The sequence below is a fragment of the Gordionus sp. m RMFG-2023 genome, chromosome 5 (genome assembly GCF_954871325.1).
Source record: "Gordionus sp. m RMFG-2023 chromosome 5, tfGorSpeb1-WG-v2, whole genome shotgun sequence".
Classification (NCBI taxonomy): Eukaryota; Metazoa; Nematomorpha; class Gordioida; order Chordodea; family Parachordodidae; genus Gordionus; species Gordionus sp. m RMFG-2023.
Window position 1 is genome coordinate 23,425,720 of NC_088779.1, and position 17,206 is coordinate 23,442,925.

The 17,206-nt window shown below is 27.7% G+C and overlaps 1 protein-coding gene across 1 annotated transcript; it reads right to left on the bottom strand.

Moving 5' to 3' along the window:
• Positions 1–110: 110 nt before the first annotated feature.
• LOC135930460 (venom phosphodiesterase-like) lies at positions 111–16,955 on the bottom strand. Its single transcript, XM_065467257.1, has 19 exons — positions 16,864–16,955; positions 12,388–12,492; positions 12,149–12,320; positions 11,624–11,743; positions 11,417–11,492; positions 10,489–10,522; positions 10,275–10,410; positions 9,739–9,847; positions 9,086–9,199; positions 8,490–8,652; positions 7,439–7,514; positions 4,982–5,069; positions 4,482–4,834; positions 4,008–4,136; positions 3,452–3,658; positions 1,717–1,843; positions 808–994; positions 485–635; positions 111–401 (listed from the first exon to the last, which is right to left on the bottom strand). The coding sequence occupies exons 2-19, from the start codon at positions 12,477–12,479 to the stop codon at positions 261–263; spliced, it is 2,475 nt and encodes an 824-aa protein (XP_065323329.1). The 5' UTR covers positions 12,480–12,492; positions 16,864–16,955; the 3' UTR covers positions 111–260.
• Positions 16,956–17,206: the final 251 nt, after the last annotated feature.

A 17,206-nucleotide genomic window follows, 5' to 3' on the forward strand; every position in this document is an offset into this window, starting at 1 on the left:
GTAATTAAATGTTTAATTACTATTTTATTTAATATTGTTTTTATATAAATTTTATTTTACAAATAGTTAAAAATATAGTGTACGGATATCATTTTTATTACTCATTAATATAAGTCATAACAATAAATTTATTTGCTAATATTTCAACCAATATTTATGGATATTACATAATAATTTTTTTTATGATGAATTATAGTTCGATTATTACAATTTGTGAAATTTGGGGAAATCTAAAAATCTAAGTTTAAATTTTCTCCTAATTATTTTTCGAGATTGAGATAGAAATGATTTATTAATTTGATTCGATCAGTTTCTGGGTATTTGAGGAAAAAGTTAAGCCCGGTCAAAAGCTCGATGTCTTTGATTTTGGCGTAGTTTTTCTTTATATACAATTCAACGGTCTAAATAAATTTTTTTATTTAAATAATAAAAAAACAATTATGATGGTGTAAAGCATTATCTATAATTTTTATGCCATTTATACCTCACAATTTTCTGTTTCTTTGGTATGTGGTATTACGAAGCTATTAATTACTACGTTTCTGGCTTGGCATTGACCAACTGACCCATCTTTACAATATAGAGTCATGACGAAAAAGTGTGATGGGATCAATATGCGTTTTCCATCGACATAACTATTATATTTGGTTATGTTATATTCATTTAAAGCGATATGGCTTCTATTCCCCCCCCCCTTTTTCTTATATAATCAATTCTCAATTAATTATCATATAAAATACGAAATTCAAAAGATTTCCAGAAAACCCATATAAAGATATATTATATGATGTATATTATCGTTTTTACCTAGGTACGCTAGCTATATTATCTCTCAAACTATCACCGTTGTGATCAAAAATGGGCCCGACTATAACGATAGCGTTTCTTTTGATGGCAACATCGGTCATCGCGCTCATAACGCCACTCCAAATATTGTTGTAAAAATCTTCATACACGTATACTACATTACTCATGATATTCGATGAGTCGCCACCTTAATATTGTCATATTTTTCGAAAATGAGGTTATATGGATGGGAAATATTAGGGGTGGGCGCGGTCCGAAAAATGGAAATTCTTGAAAAGGCCAAGAAGAAGTTGCCATGTCCTGAAATGTTTTTCATGAAGGAAAAACGATATAAATTTGTATAATTTTAAGTTTTTTAAAAAAGTCGGATGAGGCCAACCTCTAAATATACTATATATGAATCAAATAATTATTCTACAATATAAAAATTGTTCATTTAATTTAAATATGTATATAAATTGAAGTTTCTCGAGTTTCGATTCGTGATCAAAAAATGTATTAAAGCTTTGTCCTAAATATTTTGAAAAAAACCCCAAAATTTATAAATTTTCGCAAATTCATAAAATTATGAAACATGCCCGAAATCTTCAATTATTTTTTTCACAAAAAACACAAAAAAAAACGAGAATAAAATAAGAAAAATAACAAACTTTAATATTACTTGCTAGTTTTTTCATAAAAATTACTCAAAATAAATAAATTATTGAAATTTTTTATTTGAATTTATTTAATTTCTATTGTTTTTGTTAAGAAAAATAAATTTTTGTAAATGACGAATTTATTTTTACATAAATAATAGCTTATGTTATATAAATTTATTTATTTATATTTTTTATTTAGGACACACACAGCATAAGGAAAGAATAATAAAATGACTTAATTTGGTAATTAAATTTGCATTATCAATACCATTATAAAGCTTCAGAGGAATCAAATTTGAATTTGATCTATCCTTTAAGTTTGATTGAAGACTGCACGACGAAGACTGAAGATCAGAAGATAATCTATTATCCATGCTGATGCATTTTCCAGATGTCTAAGTAAATTAGATATATAATATAATTATATGTTATAGTCAATTCGCGTATTTTATAAAAAGGACTCAAAAATTCATTATCAAATTGTATCGAAATGTATAAGATAAATATTCTTAGGGATGTAAATCATAACGGTTCGTTCCGATTTCGTGGTTAAAAAATTATGAATTATAGTTGCTATTTTAAAAAATTATTAACTTATTAATTTTTCCTTCAAATTCTTCCCTATAGTGATATATTGTATACATTTTAAGAAAAGAGAAGGGAGTAGGGGTATGTGGGGGGGGGGTTTTTATTAGCTTAAGACGATATTTATGAGAACAGGAAATTTACGATGGAGAGAGTACCCCCTTCTCTGGTTATGCGCCTGAATGACAAATGATTAAATTTTATTCAAAAAATGATCCCAATAATTCAAAAATTCGATCGAATAATTCAAATATTCGATCAAATTATTCAAATATTTAATAAAATTATTTGAAAATTAGAATTCGAATACAACTAATTAGTCGAATAAATGAATAATTCGAATAATTCGTCGAATAGACAAATTCGAATTATTTGTTTTATTCGAAATGAATAGAATATTTGATTCGTTTTTGAATAGGCTTAATGTAAAGTAATGAAAAATATGGCAAAAATTTATCCACTTTATCGCGTAAATTTAGCGTGTTTTGTAAATTTTAACAAAAATATAATTTTGATTCTCTAAAATCATACAATTCTATAAGACATCACACATACTAAACCAATAAACCTCCCTCCTCCCCTTCAAAATTTTTACTCTTTACACCTTTTATATTTTACCCCCTTTCCCCCATTTATCATCCTCCTAACAAATCAAAATTAAAACATCCCCTTCCCCCATTTTATTCAAGACAACAAAGTGGTCACAACTACCACACCACCCCTCAAATTTTCACGACGACTTTACGCCAAACCTCCCCCCCCCCCCCCACCCCGAGAAAAACGGTTAATAATGATTATTGAAAAAATAATATTAAAACCTGTTTATTTCCATCTATATAAATGATATGGAGATACATAAATTGATATATTTTTTATTTTTGAGATATATTTTTTATTTTTGAGATACATTCAATGACATGTAATAATACCTAGAGCTAGACTGATGATGCATTCATTATAAAAGTTTACATCAATGTAAACGGCTGGGGATGCCATTTTGATTACCCATAACATTATTAAAAATTTGTCTGACGCAAACTTTATTAGAGAACTGACTGATCATCGAGATAATAAGGAAGCATCAATTTAATAGTAGTTTTTAACATGAGAATAATTACTATATGGGTTACCAAAATGGCGTGTCCAGCTGATTTGCATTCAATGACGCTTTCAAATGTATTATTGTGAATGCATCGTCAGTCTAGATGATATAATATGTAATTGGATATATTTCGATAACTTCAATTTTTCTTTTTTCTTTTGTCAATCATTTTATTTTATGACAAACTTTTTCAAAAATATAGAGAAATAAAAAGGAAGTATAACCCTGCATTAACTGTTAGCGCGTATTCGCGGCATAATATACAAAATATGATATAACAATCTTTAATATACTTTGAGAAAAAAAATATCAAAACCTGTTTATTGTATTTTTGTTTGGGCAAATAAGAGGCGAATAAGGGGTAGTTATTATCTTGATCGTACCCTATGATGTAATCATTTTCGGGTAAAATGGACACCGTGGCTAAATTTGATTTCGGAATTTCAAAAGCGGCATTGGTCTTGAGCGATTGTATATTACTGGGAGGGGAAGAATCTGCCCTCGTATTGCCTCCGTACGATGCCTTTATAATTTTATGCGTGAACGATAAATATAAACTTTCATTTATAGGATTTAAATTGTATAGTGGAGTTCGAGTCTCGAGTATACTACAAGAAATTTCTTTTAAATTGTTTATATCGATCTTAAAATTTTTTTGCTATAATATAAAATGATATAATGCATTGGTTGGTATGAGATTTGTTTGACTCCCTAGAAAATAATAAATCAATAAAATTATTTCTTTTAAAAATAAGGTGAGAAAACCTTGTAAACATAAATAATCGAGCTAACAATAAGAGAGTTTAAAAAACAAACAGAAAATATTCTAATAAAGTTCCTTGAAATCCCGATGTCATAATTTATATTTAAACCTGACAACATTTACTGTCCCCTTTGAAAGCTGTTTTAAATCCACTGGGAGCCATAGTTCCGGCAACGCCAGACAAACTGTCATCGTCTTCGGATCCAAGCGCATCTTTCAAGCCTTCAGTTGGTTTTTTCTGTTAAAATTAGAATTGAATACGTTTTTGTATTATTACGCACTCTATGCCTATATTATACTTGCAATAACTTTGGATTTGAATAAAGGCGACATTATTATGAACAAATTATCATTAAATTGTATACCTTGTGATAAGTTTAAATTTGAGTGTGAAATATTTCTTATTCAATATTTTATTGGCTGTTTTTAAATATACAAGGGCTGTGCCGGTACTAAAATTTTTTTTAAAAAATAATACCCGAGCCTGGCGGTGCAAATGGTATTTCTACACAGGTCTCCTGATATATATTATATCAGGGATAAGGGATAGTATATCACAATTTATTTTATTTAAAAAAAAAACCTTTTCCCGTTCTTTTTCAGCCTTTTTATCGGCTTCCACGTCGATCAATTTCGTGTCGGCGGTTCCGTAATAATCATCCTCCGCTGGGTATTTGCTACCAACATCATCATCTTCAGTGGCCCTCTTCTTATAATAAATAGATCTTTTAATCTTTTTACTGTAATCATCGGAATCCGTTTCATAACCCTCGTCCTTGTAATTGTTTTCTCCATCGCCCTCCTTCACGCCAGATCGTAATCCGTAGTATTTAACGGGCTGCAAATTGGGCGGTATAGGATTGTGAGGAATGGTTAAGGCGTCTGCTAATAATCCATAAGTTCCGTTATTGGGGGCTGGAGTGATACCAAGTAAGGCTAGAAAAAAAGAAAAAAGAAGTATATATTGAAAATCTAAGCATATTTTTAAAAATTCACATTAATTTTATATTATTTAGCTAATATGTTTTTTTTTAAAAAAAATTTCTTTTAAAATTAGAGTCATTACATTTCGAAAAAATATACCTGTCATCAAATTATATAGCTCGATGCTTTGAAACGGCAATATTTTGGATTTCTTTTTAAAGTGTGCTCCATAAGCCATAAATAAGCCCTATAAATATCAGTGATTTAACAAATAAATAGATTTAAATTATTAACATAATATCACGAATACATAATGTATAACTAAAAAAATATTATTTCCAATAAAGACCTTGTAAAAAGTCAAAAAAATTTATAAATTAATTAAAATGTCACGTAAAAACTTAAACCTTTATATAATAGATTTACTCAATTCAATCTATCTTATAGGTCGGCAAAAGGATTTTACCAGTTAAGTTAGGCCCAAAACTTTAAAATGATATTGATTTTTCTGGCCCATTGCCCATTTAATCATTTTTTTCGTCTATTTTACCAGACGTATAGCCATAAATCATGGAGAAGAAAGAGGGGGGGGGGAATAATTTTTATTAAAAAAATTGCCCATTTAATCATTTTTTTCGTCTATTTTACCAGACGTATAGCCATAAATCATGGAGAAGAGAGAGGGGGGGGAATAATTTTTATTAAAAAAATTCTAAAATTTGTTTTTAATTATTGAACATCTAAAATTTCGTAAATTTGTGACTATAAAATATTGACAAATTGCTAATATCTAAACAATAGATTCTAAATATATGTACAAAAATACTATTATAAAATATTAAAGGTGTACAACCGGCATATAACTTCGAATATGTAGTTTCGGCTAAAACCCAGCTTAGCCATTTTTAGGGCTAAAAATGGAGTCCTTACCCAAACCACTAATCACTTATAAAATAAATGCTTGCTAAAAAATTTGTACAAAAATATCAATCATTAAATTATAAGAATCACTTAGAACTTTATTTAAAAATTAATATATATATATATATTAAAAATTTACATATAAATCAATATCAAAAAAGAACTTGAAAAATATTTAAAAAAAAGAACAAATATTGGAAACTCAAGGCGGCTTGCCCAAATGAGCAGGATGATGTAGCTATGATGGGGACAAAGTGGTTATCACCCATCAGGTAAGAATATTTTTGATATTTTAATGACTCAGCCTGGAGAAAAGGGTCATTATTGTATATTAATAGAAGGTCCAAGGTGGTCTATGCAAGTAAAATTACAGACCAAGAGTTTGCCAGCCAGATACGGGGAATATAGTTTTGCCGTCAGAACATTTTTTATCTCTACTGAAGGTGGGTTAAAGAATGCACAGAGATTTGCATTATTGAGAAATAGTGGCAATAAGTGTTAATTTGTTGTGTCAATCAATTTTCGATAATATTATATATAGATTAATTACGCTAAAATATTTTTAACAAATATTGCACATAAACCGACAACATATTAACAAAAAAAATATGTGAAATATTCTTCGTGACTGAGCTAATTTTTTTTGATAATTTTATCAATATTTGGGTGTCAATCTATTTTCGGAGATATCGTTACCTATGTAAGTTTTCATTCTTAAAGAATAAAATTTCTTTCTTTTGTACAAGTGATAAGGAATATAATGGTCAAAATATATAATAATTATAATATATTTATTAGGAAAATATTCTTAGATAATTGGACTGTTTGATGAATCAATAAGATTTATATGATTTCAACCAAATCAATATATTTTTTGAAAGAGATTGCATAAAACACTAGTATAATTAAATAATTTACTGATACTAATGCAAAGAAAATATCTCAACTATCGATTCCATTAAGACGTCTTCTTCTGAAAATAAGTCTTTTTCAGGTCCATCTGACAATTCATTAAGAGCACTTATAAATGTTTCTCTAACCTCAAAAAATCAGGTTGATAACGAAAACTTTAAAATAAATATTTTAATTATCTGCATTTTTTGGCTCCGGTGACCCGCTGGCTACGCGCTTGCATCACACACTGTATAATTTTTCAACTTAAATAAAAACCATATTTATGACTTTTAAGTTTTAAATTATACATTATTATGTATAAACATATTTTACAATTAGGTGTAGTAAATATATTTTACAATTAGATATAATAAATTAGGGAAAAAATGGAGGACGCGTAAGGCATCTATTTGAGATAAAGGATATCAATAGTTATCCTAAAGGTTAATCATGCGTGCCTCATCAACCCCAATCTCTGCAGATGATTACATTTTTGTCTTATTAAATTTACTAATATTTCGTTATTAATAAGTTGACGCTTACTTAATCATTTATAACTTGGAATATCTGAAATAATAGATATGGAATTATTATAACAAGTATATAAATATTAAATAGTAATAATAAAAAAATCAATTTTAAAATCTAACCTTTCAAATAAATCATGATGAGATTAATGTTCAAGCTTAGCTCTGAATCCTAACTTACAAATCAATAAATCCAAAAAAAAATTATTATTAAAATTTATTCAGGAGGAAAAATAATAATTATAAAAAAAGTCATATATATATATAACTAAACTTGCATGGTTTTTAAACCATCATCGTATCCGTGGCTACCTTTAAATTCTTCGCATGGAGGTGGCCTATTGCTGTATCTATTTTGTGATAGTTTAAAAAAAATGGTATAATATAATATTGAAACCTTAATAAAATCATGATTGAAGGTCACTCTTTTTGGGCATGTTAAGGGAGAGAGTTTTATAGGAGAAAAAGATACCAGCACGGACACACCTGATTCCAAATCAGTGATGAGTCTGAATACAATCTTAGCCCATAGAATTCGGGTCGGCTGGACATTCTCTCAGACTTGGGCGGATCGGGCCTGAAATTTAAATTTTATATCGGACCCCATATCAATATTTTAAATTATTTTGTTTTACTTGATGTTTTTATATAAATATTATTTCAAGAATAAATACAAATTATATATTTTTTTAAAATTTTCCTTCGTTGTTTAAATTTTTTTTTTCCGCTTTCGTTTCTTTTTCAACAGACCAATAAAAAAAAATGTCGGATCAAAAAAATAAAATAAAAAAATACTTTAATTTGGATCAGTCAGACTAAAAATTTTTAAATTTTTCCATAGAAGGTCAGATAGAGAGCGCTAGTAAAAAGCAATAAATATTGGCTAAAATCCACCTTATCTAAATTCTCAATTACCCTAAACTTGTAGCAATTTGAAAAGACCTGTAAGTGATGAATTTCTTCAGTGATTTTGAAAACAAACAAAAATAAACAACTCTAAAATCAAAATGTCTAAATTCTTATGTCCAGACGTGGAAAAATTAACTAAAACGGCCTCCATATTTTATCTTTTAGTTATTTAATTTAAATAATGAAAATCCATTTCATTTTTAAAATAAAATTTGCGTAAAAGTGCCAATTGATAAGGAGAATGAATTTTTTTCCAGAGAGATTGAATGGCTGGGAATCGGCTCATATTCACTTTAAATAAGTAGATCGGAGAGGAGATAGTTTTTATTGAAAGTTTCAAGTTATCTTAAAATGTAGGTCTATATATTATTAATATTCGGAAATATTTTACAATTCATTCCTACAAAATATATTACCTAAACATATTACGCCCTTCCTTCATTTTGATGACTAAATCACCGATCCGATCATTATTACTGTAATGATGGCGTCTTGGAAAATCTTTTTTTTTAAAAACATCGTAAGATTTTGCTTGAGATTTAGGGCATCTTACCTTTTCGAACAATTGTTCCGGCGTATCTATTTATTTTTTTTGGAGATGATAAATTACTTTTGTGTTTTACTATTGATTTACCCGTAATGTTTTAATTCATTCGAGATTTAAAAATGTGAATTTCCGGTACTTTCCGATTTTAATATTCGAAATATTCCGTGAAGCTGGAAAGTTTTTAAAACCACGTTTTAGTATAATACTAATATAAAATTAGATAACCAGAACGAAATCGAGTTTCTGTTTAGTTCTTGTTAGAACCTTAGCCCGAAATTCTGATTTACAGCGTTTTCCATTCCAAAGAAAAGTTGTTTTTATATAAATTGTCGAGAAAATTTTAAAGTTTATAAATATTTTTTTTACAATTCCATAAAAAAAAAATCTCTTTTAAATCATTGAATTGACTTCTTGCAATCGTTTAAATTTTTTAAAATTATACTTATAAAATATTAATAAATATACATTTTGATTTGAATTTTTCGATCATCACACTGGGCCCGGCCAAAAATGACACGTGCCCAAGATCGGCAATTTTATCAAGATACACCAATCCACTGCAAGGACTTGAAGTTCCACCTTGTAATGCAAAAAAAAAGAAAGAAATAAGATATCATTAAGATAAGTAAATGAATAAAATGTTGTTAAACGAACCGATTTTTAAAAACGGCTAACTCAATATTTTATTAATTAATAAAATATTGCCTCGAGATTTTCCTAATAGAAGTCCAAACCTTTGCATTATCTATGAGTAAAATCTCTAGGCTTACGTAATATTATTCTGAGAGTATTGAATTACCCGTTTTTAAAAGATTGGCTCCAATCGAGCAGTTTAACAATATAATGCATAATTTCTTTTAAAAGTGTATAAAACGAAAATGATATAATCAGAAATCTTTAATTGCATAAGCAAAAAATCTTCGAAAGATCAAAATATTTTTCTTAAAAAATTCGTAATTACGCTAAATCACAAAAAAGATTTAAAATTTAAAAAAAAAATAGTTTGCGTTTGAGTATACTCAAAAATAAAATCTAAAAACAATCTTCAGAAATCAAAAATCATTAAATTTTAGAGCATTTCAAACTCTGAATGCAATACACTATATAAAATAGTTTACCATGATCTGACACTATAATAATATTAACGCATTCAATCAGGTTAGCTTTGCTTAAGGTATTGAACAAATAACGTATACTAGTTCCAACTTTGCTTATAGCCGTATCAACCTAAAAATTTTTTTTGCCCCCCATTAAAACAATAATTAAGGAGAATAAAGTTTCATAATTTGTCGGCTGAGTATCATAGTGTTCTATATAGTTGTTAAGGGTCGTTTTTTTTCAAAATGGTCCGATTAAGATTTTAGCTAAAATAATATTATGTAAGCATAGAGATTTGGTGAATAGATGTCCAAGCATTTCTCCAACTATGAACAAAATTCTTAGGTTTACAAAATGTTATCTTGGTTATAATCTTAATCTGGCCTTTTAATAACACTAGTTCTATACTTAACAGAAAAAGGATGATTCTAAATTATATTTTAAAACTTTTATCGTGAATAATATAATGTGTCGAAGGATTAATTTATCAAAATAAACGCAGCTTTGCAATAAAAGTGGATATAATATTCAGCTGACGAATAATATCATGATTAACTTCGTTTGAATTCGGTCCGAATTTGTGAATAGAATGATCGGGCTCGTTAAAATAGAGACTCATAAATCCGGGTCTTTTACCCTCTGGGAGTTTTAACCATTTAAATATTTGCTCGATGTTATTTTTATAATTTGTCCTATTTTTCAATTTAAAAATAAATAAATAAAATGGATTAAATCGAATAATGATATAAGATAGAAAAGCGATAAATAACCTTCCAGGTCTGGAAAACTCACTAGGCCCAATACCTAAAAAACGAAAAATAAAATAAATGTCATTTAGGAGAAATAGAAATTTATCTGGGGAAAAATATATTGGTTAAGAAATAATTATGAAATTTTTTAGAGAGGATGAAAATGGTAATCATTTCTCACAAACTTTCCGTTTATCGTGAAATTTATTTTTTAAAAAAAATAATGATACTAAGAACAAATTTAGCGTTTTGGTGTAATAGAGACCTAAGATGTAGTAAAATTAATTTATTTCGGCCAGAGTGGGTCCGAAGTCCGGCGTTTATATTTTCTAGGTCTAGGGGAGTCGTTCATTGCCCTACTAATATAAATCATATTAAGAAATATATTTTAAATTATTAATTTTATTCTCTATTTTAATGTTATGCATCAAATTTAAATAGTCAGCAAATTGTAATATTCAATCCAAAGACATTAACTACTTACCTAGAATGACCATTCATTTATTAAAGTGTATATACATTGAAAGTTGCAGTCAATTTCATTGGCGGCAATAGACTTCATTGAAAGGCATTTTGTTCTATGCCTTTTAAATTTCGTCTAAATTCAATGGCGGATATATGTTACACTTTTTTATGCATTTTAAATTTAAATTTATTAAAGGAATACATTGTCAGTCAAGTCATGTAATTGGATTTAATTAGGCAAAAATGATAGGAAATATAACATAAATATTTTCCGGGTTAAATGGCGAGGCTTATATTATTTTATTGATGATAATTTTAACGCATGCCCAGGTCATGGGCCGGCCCGGTAGGAATTTGATGTATGTAAAATATATGTACAGCACGGCATCAGACTAGTTTTCGTTTAACCAACCGAATTCGGCCAAGATATTTTAAAAATGGTATGTAATTACAAAAAAAATAATATATATATATATTTATAAACCATCAAAATTTATTTGCGATCCAGGCCAGTGTTTAACAGCAAAATCGATGCCATTCTTTTTGGCGGTTATCCATATCTTAATAAAAAAATGTTTATTAATATTATTATTATCATTATACATGCTATCAATTTTATATGAATAATTAAGTTTAATTAAAATTCAAATGATCGTCATCCGAATAATTATATGATCAAAAAAAAACTCACTGGTTCTCCACCCCATTTAATTCGATTATGCGTTTCGTTCTTACTGTGATAAAACTCGGTGCCCGACGATGGATCTTTAAAATGATTTTCGACAATTCCATGGCTTTCCGGGTATAATCCCTTTCATTTTATGTTAATTTTTATGTAGATGAAATTAGTATCTAATTAATTAACTTTGTTATTATACTATGTTAACGGCAAAGTATGTCTTAGGTAGAAATTTATGAAAGTGGTAAAATACGCAAGATGGAATATATTTCCGGCGAAAGATTATTCAAATCTTATTTTAAAAAACGCGCGAAAAATAGCACTATCATTATATAAGGGCGTTTTTTTTTCTTTCAAATTTTAAAAAAAATCTAATTTTGCCTAAAATATATTTTTGTTCCATTACCGGTGTATAAATACCTATCTAAAAAATATCGACAATTTAATCATAAAATTTCGAGTGATTTTTCATTAATACAATAATTGTTTGATTAAGCAAATTACTAAGAGACAAAACAAAACATGTATTATACTTACCGTTACTATCGTATAAAGATTTGGAAAGGTCTTGGTTGGATAGACTGGTCTCATATATTCACTCATGACTCCCTTGGAACCTATATAGGCTAAATCTTTGGCAGCAGCCTTTTTGAGGTAAATGGGATGAAATCCATCCAAATTTATTAAGATCAAAGGCGCTTTCGTAAAACTTAATTTAAAAATAAGTTCGATTAATTACAAATAATATTATATCCATATGTATAGTGTAATAATACCCTTTTTTCTGACAAACAGGTGAGAGTCCAGGGGGTGAGGCTTTCGAGACAATGGCAATAATTGAAAATAAGCACAGGTTGTAGAGAAACATCACATTGAGGTTTCTTATATAGAGAGATAAAAAAAAACTTTGGTACTAACAGCTCTAATGTGAACCCGATATGAATTTTAAGTCAATAAAATTATTGTGTTTTTAAATTGGTTAGAGATTTAAATAAACAGTTAAAGCAAATTGTTAGAACTCTATCTTTAATAGGCGCATCCAGGATTTAAGGCGGAAGCTTCTGGATGGCTTCCGTCTCATATAATTTTCATCAGAAGTCTCTAGGCCCGCCATCAAATTTTTTTCTTGAGAAGATAAGAAATGTCAAATTTTTTAAAAATATTATCAATTAAAAAAGAATTGAGGGGAGGGGGTCATTGAATCATTATTATTTTTTAAAACCAAATTTTTATCAACTGTTTTTTTTAAAATTATAAATATTAATATAATAATATAGTACTGCGGATCTTAACTTGATACAAACAAGTTGCAACAATTTTCAATAAGTTACGGGCGAAATCTATTTTAATTTTTTTTAAGCATAAAACTGAAATGTTTCTCTAGCGATAAAATCAGATTTGATTGTAATTTATTCTGAATTCTCTGGGATATGTCAAAAAAAACATTTGGGCTGGAGATATACATGAGCCGTTACATCATCCAGCCCCTTTAGCGCAAAATTTTCAATTTTCTCAAGACTGAAATGTCCTTATAGAGATAAGAATTCAGGGTTGATTGTACTTTATTTTGAATCTGCATGCTGGGCTATGAGAACCAGAGTAAAATAGACTTTAGTTTAACTCTTGAAATAGAAAAATAAAAATCCGGCCAGAAAAACGGCAGATGGCCGGCTGTAAAAATTATCAAAAACAGTCCAATTGTTATTGTTCAGACCAGAAAATGTAAGGAAAGAATGCTTTTCAACTTAGAGATCGGCATGGCCCAGCCTTGATCGACGCCATAAAATATCTATTGAACAAGATGCCCGGATCTGCGATATTTGTTTTCGCCTACCTCTAAGCTCTATATTGTGAAATTAGCACCGGCCTTTAAATAATAAATATTATTGCAACAAGTTGACCTGGCAAAATAAAATAACACGATAATTCATTAACAGTTATTTTCCACTTTCATTATAAGGCAATCGTTGGATGTGATAGCTTTACATAATTAATTCTATTTCGTTAAATTATTGATTATTAGAAACTAAAGGGGACTGACCTTCATCTATTAATAAATTTCCTTTTATATGTTAATCATTAACACTAACATAAAAATCTTCCGTTTTTGATCTTTTGTAACTTTCTTACCAAAAATTGACATTGTAATTAATATTTATAAGGTTTATGTATAAAAAAATATAGGTTGTTATAATGATTTCAAGGTTATAACGAAAATATTATTTGTTATTTTTTTTTTGATAAATTATGTATCAGAAGGTTTGAAGTATTATAGTTTTATTTGATCAACTTTTGATCTATAACTTTTGTTTTGTTTCACATATTTTCTTTTCCTATGATATTCATTTCTAGTTCTATGTATGCTTTCCTTATAAGGAACAGTATGCATCGAACTAGAAATTTCATATTCAAAGTTTTTTTTTGCATAGAAAATGTGTTACATAATAAAATTTGAACCGATCAAACTTTACTTGATTTTTTTAAATATAATTTGTCTACAACATTCTGTCATAATTTTTTAATAGATACTTTCACATTAATTTAATACAATAAGAGTTTTCGTGCATTACAAATAAAAACATTATAAATGACTTATGCCTTTTTTTTCTACATACACTCTTGTAAATATTAATTACAAGTATTTAGGGTTTGTTGATAGGCAATTTGAAATATATTTTTTTATAATCGTATTTTTGCATATAATTAATATTTTTTTGTCAAGATGAATATTATAAAAGTGATATTTATAAACAAGTAATTGTACAAAAAATAACCCTTCCCTAGTTTCTAATAATGGTGATTAGAACAAGATTTAATGTTATATAAATGATTAGCACATGCCTTATAATGAAAGATGAAAGAATAACTTACAAATAAACAAATCAAAATCAACGAAAAGAGTAGGGGTTGAACATTACATGCCAAATGATTGTATCTAAAGAATTGTTTAATTGCACGTTTAGAACTTATCGGTTACGCTATGTTATAGAAATATCGTTAGATCCGGTGCATCTTATCACTTAAGACCTCTAACATGTTGATCATAGTTTATATCATAGCAAATCTAATAAAAATCAAACAGGCTTTGAATACAAATACTGCGTCAGAACGATAAAATTCGATTGCTTTTGAAAATTGAAACAGCATGATGTATGATGGGTATCTAGCCAGATCTTCGTATTGTGCAAGGTCAAGATTTGGTAATAATAAGGCCACTTTACTACTGCATTCTCATGGCCCAGAGATTCAACATAAAGTATAATCAACCTTGATTTAATATTTGAACGTGGATGTTATCAGATTGAAAAGCTGTGAATTCTTGATCTGAATTATTCATTCTGGATGCTTTAACGGCTTGAGGCATATGAACAGATATGGCAACGTAGAGCTGAAAAATGAATAAAGTGATCGATTCATGTTATAAAATCGTTTAAAGATATGCCCAATAGGTTCTAAATCTCCTTTATAATTTATAAATGAATGTTTATTGATTATCTGAAGGACAAAATAAGAAAATAGCGGAAACAGAAGATATCAACGGAAATCAATTCATTACTGACTTAATGGGCATATGCAAAATAGGTTAATGAATTCTAATTCCATTCTCTCTATACAGATTCATAAAAGATTCATATATTCTCTCTAAGCATAAAAGATTCTCTCTAAGAGAAAAGATGTTATAATGAAATAAATTAAATTCATGTTAAAATTAGTATTAAAATTAAGTTAACGTTTTAATTTGAAAAAACTCTTTTTGCATTATATTTTAATATTAAATTTGAATTGTGTTTTATCTTTTATTGTACATACGCTTTATAATTTGAATAGTTATTTTAGTTTGATATATTATATACATATAAAAGCAGATAAAATTTAAAAACAGTATTTCAATTCTAATTCTATGTAGTTTAATTTCAAATAAAAATTCAATTTCTTGTTCAATTGGTAATAAATATAACAGAGATCATCACGCTTTGTTAAAATTTAACAAGAAGTCAGGACCAGCCTATCAAATCAAAAGGTTCGCCACGGCCGGTTAAAAATTTTTTTCCGAATTTTTCGGTCATCACATACTTATCTCCCAATCAGCCTAAAATGTTATTGAGGAGTAAAAAAATTGCAAAGGGGAGATTATTTTTTAATATTTTAATGTTTCTAAAGTCAAACTTAAATAAAAGATTATAATGGAATTTAGACGATGAACTCTTTGGAATTTTTTTTCGGGGGGGGGGCATGCCGGAATAGAAATGGGTTATGAATAATCATGAAATTGCGTTTGTTCCGAATCTTATTAAATTCCTGATTGGTTGATGGCACGCACTATAATATATGTAATCTTCTGCCCGCTCTATTTTTGTGCTGCCTAGGGAAAGCGCCTATAGGGACGGTCCTGACTCGAAAACAACACATTTATAATCAAAGGGGTAGCCAACAATATTTATAAAAACTTGCAAATTAATTTTTAAATATTCTTTTTGCGAGGCAATCATACTTATTTTATATTAATATATTTTGTTCAATGAAAATTATAAAGATAAGATAAGATGACATTTAGAAAAGATTTGCCCTAAGTGATTCATTATATAATTAATCCTCTCTTCTTTTAAAATTCGTTTAAAAATGTTTTTAAAAACTTACAAATTAATTTTTTTAAATATTCTTTGGCGAGGCAATCATAATTTTATATTAATATATTTTGTTCAATGAAAACCATAAATGAGATAAGATTATGGTATTTAAAAAAGATTTGACCTAAAGCACAATTCTTCTCTTATTCACATAATTTTTACCTCTCAGATATTTAAATATTCTGATAGCATTTTACTTAGGTTGTTAGAACTTTTTTTAAAAACAAATTTCAATTAAAATTTGTGGTAAATTAAATTGAAGGATGACCTTCTCTAAAGTGAAAAATCAGAAAAAAATATATGTATATAAAATAAAATGTATTTCATACTTATTTTATATTAATATTTTGTTCAATGTAAACCATAATTATTATGGTATTTAAAAAAGATTTGCACTGAGGCACATTTCTTCTGTTATTTCTCTCAAATATTTAAATATTCTGATAGCTTTTTACTTAGGTTGTTTTTTTGATATTCATTTAAAATTTGTGGTAAATTAAATTGAAGGATGGCAAATTCTAAAGTGAAAACTTATTTGTGTTGTTTTAAAGAAAAACTCATCTGAACAAATATTTTACAAAAACGAATTCTTTGTGTTAAAAAAATATTTTTAAAATTATTTACCTTTTACAATATGAATATAATATATATTTTTAAAAAAAATATAAAAAATCGTTGAAATTTTATTTTTTAAATAAATAAAGAAACAAACAAAAATATTTATTTATTTTAGCGGAAAAACATATGCTTTTACTAAAAAAAATTTTTTTATCATTTATTATTTATGTATTAAGTGGAATGATTTTATAGAGTTTTAAGCCAAAGTTTATTGGTATATTAAAAAAATCCTATTCATACAAAATTAACCTTACCATGCGGGTTTAATTAGAGACCCACAAACGTACTAATCGCTTGTTTTGGGCCGGGATTCTCAAACTTTTGGCCCGCTTCTGTTATTTTAAAAAAT

Bases quoted from the DNA above. Each gene is read 5' to 3' on its own strand.
- LOC135930460 (XM_065467257.1), bottom strand. From the start codon at position 12,479: ATGTTTCTCTACAACCTGTGCTTATTTTCAATTATTGCCATTGTCTCG. The intron at 4,835-4,981 runs GTATATTTTTTC...CTTTTTTTCTAG, and splicing joins GCTATATAATTTGATGACAG to CCTTACTTGGTATCACTCCA. The intron at 3,659-4,007 runs GTTTAAATATAA...AAAATTATAAAG, and splicing joins GGGACAGTAAATGTTGTCAG to GCATCGTACGGAGGCAATAC.